This window comes from Conger conger, chromosome 4, assembly GCF_963514075.1.
Source record: "Conger conger chromosome 4, fConCon1.1, whole genome shotgun sequence".
NCBI lineage: Eukaryota > Metazoa > Chordata > Actinopteri > Anguilliformes > Congridae > Conger > Conger conger.
This window is the reverse complement of record NC_083763.1, coordinates 33336102-33345265: the sequence shown is the minus strand read 5'-3', so window position 1 is coordinate 33345265 and position 9164 is coordinate 33336102. Positions and strand designations below refer to the sequence as shown.

General features: G+C 40.1%; 1 protein-coding gene across 5 annotated transcripts in view; it reads left to right on the top strand.

Moving 5' to 3' along the window:
- Positions 1-238: 238 nt before the first annotated feature.
- The window catches only part of sh3kbp1 (SH3-domain kinase binding protein 1), a 93798-nt gene continuing 84872 nt past the window's right edge, over positions 239-9164 (top strand). For all 5 annotated transcript variants that reach the window (XM_061238276.1, XM_061238275.1, XM_061238273.1 and 2 more), the window contains exon 1: positions 239-570. In XM_061238276.1, the coding sequence (XP_061094260.1) occupies positions 567-570 (4 nt within the window). In that variant the 5' untranslated portion in view covers positions 239-566. The remainder of the gene's footprint in view (positions 571-9164) is intronic.

Sequence of the window (9164 nt, the reverse complement as noted above, 5' to 3'; positions counted from 1 at the left end):
GATTGCTCTGACCACTTGTAGGCTACACTATATAGCTAAAACAAACGTATTTGTATATGCATAGTCTGCCCGTACCTGAAATCGTCTGAGCACGAACTTTAACGTTAGTTAAAGTTTCGTTATTACACCAAGATTATTGAATACCAAATAAGTGAGATCGTGAGATCGCCGCCTGTGTAAAGTGCTTGGGCAGGCTTTCTCGCGAGACTTTTTGGTTGAACAGAGCGAAACAGCAAGAGGGAGGGGAGGAGAAGGAGAAAGGAGGCTGTTAGAATAACGCGCACAGCGGTGTAAGGTATACGCACAACGGTTTTGCCTCGCTTTTTCTTCACCCCTGTGAAAAAAAAGATTCTGACACAGGAACATGGCACTCTGAACGTGCCCTCTATTCCACAAGGGGATTGCAACTGTATCAGTCTCGTGTGACCAAGAGGGGCTGGGGTATTGGATTCGCGTACCAAAAAGTAGCGGATTTCAGTTTATAATTTACATTTACACATTGACAGTGTTATAAACGGAGAGAACAGCCCATCGACATCACAATCGGAAAGACATAACCAACATAAATGGGTAAGTTTACGCATTTTGTGAAGTGTCAAGCTTTAGAATGTTCCATCTTAAAGTAACACAGGATTTGCAGATCAGTATTCCTAGAAATGCCAACGTTGGGAAATTTGGCATTAGCAATGAGCCGCATTTTTTGCATTAGTGGGTAGTGTGCCATCCAGCCTTTTGTAAAGTTCCATCTGAATAACATATCGTATCGTAAAGAAATCACAGTAGACCATGGGAGCTGTCAGCAGAGCCCTTGCTAATTAGTTTAAAGTTAGAGAAGCATTGATTAATTCAAGATGTTGACACGTTTACATTTTTCTTTCGCTACCGAGCGAGTTTAGCTTTCTGCGTGATATTTAGCTACACACTGTCGACCTCGTTTTGGACGGAACCGCTGCTGTGTGTATAACTAATTAGCAACACAATTTTTCACAAAGGTAGCACATACAAAAAGTCCATCGTTCTAAAATTGTGTCGACTTTAGATGAACAAGCAGATGATCGTATCGCGCTTGAGCTTGTTTCGCTCTGTACGGACGTTTTACTGTGTCGGTGCGTGCATGAAAACCGGGGTGCTTTCCATTCTCTACTGTTTACACTCAAGTGGGTCCCGTTTAACGTGGGCGGGGGGTGTCCAGAAAGAACCATTTTTACTTCGCCTGTATTATCAGCGACACATTCCGACTTAAACGTTGTTGTTGTGCGCCTGGTTAATAATTACGTAACTGAATTACTATACCTAAATCGGCTTCCTCTGTTAGTAGCCTTGGTAATTACGCCCTGGGTAGGAATAACACGGTCGATTACTTGGTAAGCCTTAGGGTGCTCCCGAATCATCGGGCAAGCGACAACCACCATCGAGGAAAGGCTGATTCATTGCTCTCTTTTAAGTGAAGTGTCCAAGCGCATCAGTTGACTCCCTCGCCTAGCCATATTCACCTCTTTCTACAGTAGGCTACATTTCGATTCGGTTAGTAGATTAGCATAATGCATCCGTCAGATGACAAGCAATATGTTTTTGGCTACTTTCAGTTGAAACCAAATATTGTGTATTTCGAACTAAAATGTAGTGTTTTTTTGTGTTTAGTCTTTCAGTGCTAAAGACTTACTGGAAGAGTCTAGTGACATCATTCCATCGGAGTCTCCTAAACGAGCAGTCAGCCTCAAGAATCTGCTAGCGTCAATCTAGACCTATCCAAACTGGTGGAAAAACACGGATGATCGGAAGACTAAATCAGGGTTCCATTTTCTAGGCTAAATGACATTTATCTAATTTGTATTCAATAGGCCTTATTCGGTGTGCACAAAATACATGACGAATGGCCTGTTAATGGTACAGCGTGACATTTCTAAAGGAAACATTAAATTCCTTTATTCTGATTTGCTGGGTAGTGTATACAGCAGGCTACCCATTATCAGAGTAGATGGCGAAGGAAATGTGCGTCATTCGGTGCTTCCGAGTGACCGGTGACGATGGGTGGCACTGATATCTTCAGTGAGGAACTAAGGAACTAACGCTCACATTTGAGCATCTTTACTCTGACCTGACATTTAGAGGCCAGCTGTGGACTGGGGTAACCTGGGTGAGTCATATAGTCATGGGGCAGCCAAAAAAGTAAAGCAAAGCACTTCAACTGAGTCACTTTTGTAAATTTTCAGCTGTAGGCAAAACTTGGATTATTTTTGTCCAGCTAAATAATAATAAAGTGTGTGCCAAGCAAATACATGTGCAATAAATGTTAAATGTACTGTAGGGTTTACATAAAAAAGGAGACTTTTACAAGTGTAAAGGGGGCACCTCTCCTGGTCTGCTGATTGTACACTGAGGAGCTGGTTTCTGCAGGATCACTCAGATCATCATTGTGGGGTTTAACTGCATGCACATCTCTGCCTCTTACTGTAACAGAATAAGGAAACCAGGCAGAGAGTTTTTTTTTTCTGTGGTGGGGGTGGGGTGGGGGGGTTAGTTGCAAACTTTAGTTCCCCTTTCTGCAGCTCCTCGTCTCCCTTTCATACCAAGACCTGCCACCACCTTTCTCACGATGGCATCCAAACTGTGTAGCTGAGAGCAAGCTATACTCTGTACTGACAAGCCTTCAGAAGACTATTAAACATACAATCACACTTGCAAGCACATTTTGGTCTTGTAATAATAACTTTGAATAAAAAAAATAACCTTTCCAACAACAGTGTTTTGTGTCTGTCAGAACACCCGATGAATAAGACTTTTATCAGATTTGCTGTGATGGAATGACTGAGAATCCTTTGTATCTGGGCACAGGTGCTTGCGGTTGAATGATGACTCAACAAAAATGAGTAAACAAAATGATGAGGAAACCAAAATAATATGAATTACATTGGCAGTAGTAGGCCTTCATGGTGGTTGGTATCAATGGCTCCAAATTCCCAGATTTTTAAGGAAGCACAGTAAACTGAATTTAGCATTTTTCTCCTCCTTTGAAATATTTTTTTGAATTAAAATCTATTATGAGTTGGTTCTCTAGACCATTGCCATTGTTGGTAAATGAGGATATGCAGCTTTAATAGTGGGAATCTGGTGATTGGTCCATGTGTGTATGTGAGGCCACTGGGAATGGTGAGAGAGTGAGTGCATTTTTGCACCCTTTGTGTGTGTGTGTTTTGAAAGAGAGCATGGTCGTGGAGAAAAGATGGTAGTACAAGGGAGTTCATGTCCTTCTTCATTTTTGCAGCAGAAACCAGCTAGGTCATTAAGTTGGGTGTTACTCACGTTACCAAGTATGCTGACGAGTGAACAGTGCAACTACGGCTAACTAGCTATAATTAGCAGCTTCGGCCCTGGAATCGAAAAGGAACAGTGGTTTGGTTCGCTGGGTGTCCAAACTATGGGAGGAAAAAATAACACAGTCAAAAGAGTACCAATTTTAACCTGATTCATGTTATCTGTGAAGTTCTAAAATGCATAGAAATTGAAGCCCCCCCATGCTTGTTTTGTCACCTCACATAAAATAAGGAACCATTGTTGCTAAAACAGTGGTATTGTAAAATAATTAATACAAATAGAACCGTTAGTTTGATTACTTCACTGTTAGAAATAATTGAATGCAAATAAAACGCACTCTAGTTGTGCGGTTTAAGAGATTAAACGGGATTCCTTAGTATTTTGTATTAGAATGTCATTATTACGGCAATGTTAGGCCTATGTCTTGTATATGTCACTGCAAACGTGATTAGTTGAAATAGCAGGCGCAACGTATCCAATCTCCTGGAATGCGCACTATCATTGTTCCATTCACAAAGCCTATGGTTTAAAACTAAAATAAAACATTTATCCCAAAAATGTTCATTATTATAATCCGATTTTCACCTGTTTTTTTTAAATGTCACATTTTTCATCCGATTTTCACCAGTTTTAAAACATGAAAAATAAAACCCGACTTACCTAGACTATATGTTCTGTGGTGTAAAACAACTTGCTTAACTATATGTCACCATATTCAATACCCATAATATTTACTCATAATATTCAGACACTTAGTTATCGGACCGATACAAATATGGTTAACCTGAGACTTTGATTTCAATAATGCACTCTTAATGAGTGCGTTACTGTAATTTGTATTAAAAACATGCTGTTCATTCTCAAGACAACAGCATAGTGAGCATTCAGATCATGTGCCAGGATTCATTCTTTTAGTGCTGGTTTCCAGGTTCTGATTGTGCAGGAAATCAGAATGATTTGATGGGGTTATTAGCACTGGTATAGGTATAGCAACTCTTATGTCCCGCCTGTTGTTACAAAGCATAATGAAAATGCACCTTTCCCCCTCTCTTTGAGTGTGAACCCTAAATGCGGACACTGTCACTGGATCCATGAAGAAGTTCTGTGATGTATGTGGGAAGTATTATCGATTTGGTAGTGGTTGTAATAGAAAACATTCTCTCCACTTTGCTATCTCATTTCACAAATGTTTTCAAGCCAAGAAACCGGGTCATTTGAAAGTTTTTTGAATGACTCAGCTCTCTACAAATATGGTGAAATGAAGTGCTTGTTAAGTTTGGAAAGTGACTTCCAGTAGTTCTGTTGTAAGTAGTTCCCACCGCTATAGAGGCAGTATGTGTTTGTTCACTGTACGGCACAGCAAGTAGGTGGATATAGTCTCATAATGTAGGCACAGGGTCAGGCAAAGAAATACATGAATGTGTCTGCAAAGTCGCATTATCAAAAGGGGGCATTGTGTGTTCTGGTAATGAAGTGTTCTGGAGATGTGAGTGTTAAGCACACCCTTCCCCCGCTCCACAGACCCAAAGAGATGTGCCACACACACAATTCTAAGACATGCATTTGTACACATGGGCCTTAATAGAAAGATATAAAGATATAGCATGAGACTTTATATGCATCAGATTACTTTGTGACCACTTTTACCAGAGCGTGGTGTTCAAGTTGGCTGCCAGTGTTTTACCTTTCATTTATGAGCTGTGCATTCCATGTTTCATGTACACCCCTATTAATTTATTTTCATAGCAGACACACACTCCCACGATGTATTTTACATGCTGAGCTTGTATACAGCTGGTTATACACTTAGTGAGCACTTTATTAGGAACATATACTAATACTAATACTGGGTACTTTGTTCTCAAAACAGCGTCAATTCTTTGTGGGATTGATTCCACACAATGTTGAAAACATTCCACTGAGATTCTGTTCCATGTTAACATGATTGCATCATGTCATTTCTCCAGATTTGTCAGCTGCACATTCTTGCTGCAAATTTCCCACTCTACCACATCCCAAAGGTGTTCTAATGGATTCAGATCCAGTGACTCAGAAGGCCACTGAAGAACTTGTGTCATGTTCATGAAACCAGTTTGAGATGACTTTTGCTTTGTGACATGGTGCATGGTCCGCAGAACTGCTGCTCACTGGATATTTTTTGTTTTCGTACCATTCTGAGTAAATTCTAGAGACTGTTGTGTGTGAAAATCCCAGGAGATCAGCAGTTAAATAAATACTAAACTAGAAGTCTGGCACCAATAATCATGCCACAGTTGAAATCACTGAGATCACATTTTTTCCCATTCTTCACTGAAGCTTCTGACCTGTATCTGCAGGATATTATGCATTGCATTGCTGCCACACGATTGGCTGATTAGGAAATCGCATGAATAAGCAGGTGTACAGGTGTTCCCAATAAAGTGCTCAGTGAGTGTATATGGGTAAAGCTGAAGGCTTTGCATTTTATTCAAATGCGTGTATTTGAAGATTTGGTCTTTTATACATGTGCTTACTGTAAATCCTCAAATTGTGTCCGGGGTCTTTTATTTACTTAGGCTGCACAAAGCACAGGCCTTTATTTGGGGCAGGCTTGTATTCGAGGCAGGCCTTTATTTATTATTAGGCTTCTGTTGTAGAATTTTATTCTTAGAAATAAAGTAAAAGGCTACACTTAAAGTGGGCCAACACTGTTCAACACTTCCTGTAACTGTTCAGAAATCAATTAGTGTAGGCTAATCAGGAAACACCGTTTGGTAAGTCATAGTGTCAGTCTTAACAGAATATTGCAAATATTCTCACAATAAATCACATACAAGTCCAGAATCCATAAAATAACCATTTGCCAGACATGCCTTCATGAACAATAACAAATTAGCGTAGATAACAGCAAGTTAAGGATCTTTTTTTTCCTAAAGTGCGTTTTATAGTGAGCAGGCTTCTGATTCTGATTCTATTGCTAAATGTTGGGACTGATGGGCACTGAAATCTGGGGGTTCACAGTGTCGGGATTTCAACCCGTCTGTTTATTGCGAGCCAAGGCAGCCGCTTTCATTCATTCATTGAACTAAATACATGGAAACCTTATTGCGTAGCCAAGTAGGCTAAATTGAGTAAATTTTTTAATTTTGCCTGATTTACTTTTTTATTAAATTCGTAGGCTGGAATGCCTCGCGGCAACAATTGTGTTTAAATGTATACTGCTTCAGCTTTTGGCAAGCTACTCAGAAGGGGGCGGCAAGCGACTGGTAGCTTGAGAGCAACGTGTTTGAGACCCATGGTGTAGGACAACGACTTCATTGGCAACAGTATTAAACCAACCAACAATATAAAATATTAAGAAGAGCTCTTTTATTTCATTGAGTTAAATCGAAACAATGTCTTCTAGTGCTCATGGACTGATAGCCCTACTGGTAGTTAATATTACCCCGGCTTGTATTTGGGGGCCGGCCTTTATTTGTCCGAATCGACCACGGCCCCGGCTATTATCCGATGCCCGGCTTCAAATAGAATCCCGGACACAATTTGAGGATTTACTGTATATTATGTACAAAAGGGTGAATATACAGGTGATAAATTGGATAACTTTTTTTACTTTTATTTTTTTTTTTTTACTCATTTAGAAATGATCACATACATATGTATTGGGCCAGTGGTACAATTCCTGTTCTTTTGGCTTTGTACTCCAGCACATTGGATATGAAATGAAACAATTAATGTGCAGACCGTCACCTTTAATTTCAGAGTATTTACATCCATATTGGGTGATCCGTCTTTTAAACATAGTCCCCCCATTTTAGTGGACTAAAAGTAATTCAGCAGTTGGATTCTCAGCTGTTTCTGAACAGTCTGTGGTATTAAATGCTTTCAGTATCTAGTCTTGATTCTAGGCTTTTGATTCCCTTTGGAGTCTTATTACCATTTGTCAACGTGAGGACCAGTGTCAGTCATCCCTTATGAGGCTGAGAAATAAGAAAAAAATATAGGCCAAAGAATAGGCTTACCGAAACAAACATTTTTATAGCATCACTAAGAAGGGCAGTGATCCTAAACATACACCAGTGCTCTCTTTCTTTTTAGTTTGTTTGGTTCATTCAGTAAAGAAATGGTTAAACAGAGCAAGGGTCTGTTTAAGTAAAGGGGGGACTGATGTGGCATATTGGGACTGTTGCTACGGGAGGATTGTGACCTACCAGTACAGGGCAGGGTGGTTTGTATGGTAAAGCAGTTGTGCAGTTGTGGGTCTAGGCCCTGGGAAATATGCTGTATAGGGATTCTAAGTGGTTAAACGGGTACACATACAGTGGTGTGAAAGTGGATTTCTTATTTTTTTGCATGTTCGTCACACTTAAATGTTTCAGATCATCAAACAAATTTAAATATTATTCAAAGACAACACATGCAGTTTTTAAATGAAGGTTTTTATTATTAAGGGAGAAAAAAAATCCAAACCTACATGTGTGAAAAAGTGATTGCCCCCCCCCTGTTAAAACATAACTTAACTGTGGTTTATCAAACCTGAGTTCAATTTCTCTAGCAACACCCAGGCCTGATTACTGCCACACCTGTTCTCAATCAAGAAATCACTTAAATAGGACCTGCCTGACAAAGTGAAGTAGACCAAATGATCCTCAAAAGCTAGACATCATGCCGAGATCTAAAGAAATTCAGGAACAAATGAGAAAGAAAGTAATTGAGATCTATCAGTCTGGAAAAGGTTATAAAGCCATTTCTAAAGCTTTGGGACTCCAGCGAACCACAGTGAGAGCCATTATCCACAAATGGCGAAAAAGTGGTGAACCTTCCCAGGAGTGGCCGGCTGACCAAAATTACCCCAAGAGCGCAGCGACGAATCATCCAAGAGGTCACAAAAGACCCCACAAGAACAACCAAAGAACTGCAGGCCTCACTTGCCTCAGTTAAGGTCAGTATTCATGACTCCACCATAAGAAAGAGACTGGGCAAAAATGTTCCAAGACGAAAACCACTGCTGAGCAAAAAGAACATTAAGGCTCGTCTCAATTTTGCCAGAAAACATCTTGATGATCCCCAAGACTCTGTGGTCTGACGAGACAAAAGTTGAACTTTTTGGAAGGTGTGTGTCCCATTTCATCTGGCGTAAAGGTAACACCGCATTTCAGAAAAAGAACATCATACCAATAGTAAAATATGGTGGTGGTAGTGTGATGGTCTGGGGCTGTTTTGCTGCTTCAGGACCTGGAAGACTTGCTGTGATAAATGGAACCATGAATTCTGCTGTCTACCAAAAAATCCTGAAGGAGAATGTCCGGCCATCTTCGTGACCTCAAGCTGAAACGAACTTGGGTTCTGCAGCAGGACAATGATCCAAAACACACCAGCAAGTCCACCTCTGAATGGCTGAAGAAAAACAAAATGAAGACTTTGGAGTAGCCTAGTCAAAGTCCAGACCAGAATCCTATTGAGATGCTGTGGCATGACCTTAAAAAGGCGGTTCATGCTCAAACCCTCCAATGTGGCTGAATTACAACAATTCTGCAAAGATGAGTGGGCCAAAATTCCTCCACAGCGCTAAGAGACTCATTGCAAGTTATCGCAAACACTTGATTGCAGTTGTTGCTGCTATGGGTGGCCCAACCAGTCATTAGGTTTAGGGGGCAATCACTTTTTCACGCAGGTTTGGATTTTTTTTTCTCCCTTAATAATAAAAACCTTCATTTAAAAACTGCATTTTGTGTTTACTTGTGTTGTCTTTGACTAATAATTACATTTGTTTGATGATCTGAAACATTTAAGTGTGACAAACATGCAAAAAAAAAAAAAAAAAAAAAAAAATCAGGAAGGGGGCAAACACTTTTTCACACCACTGTATA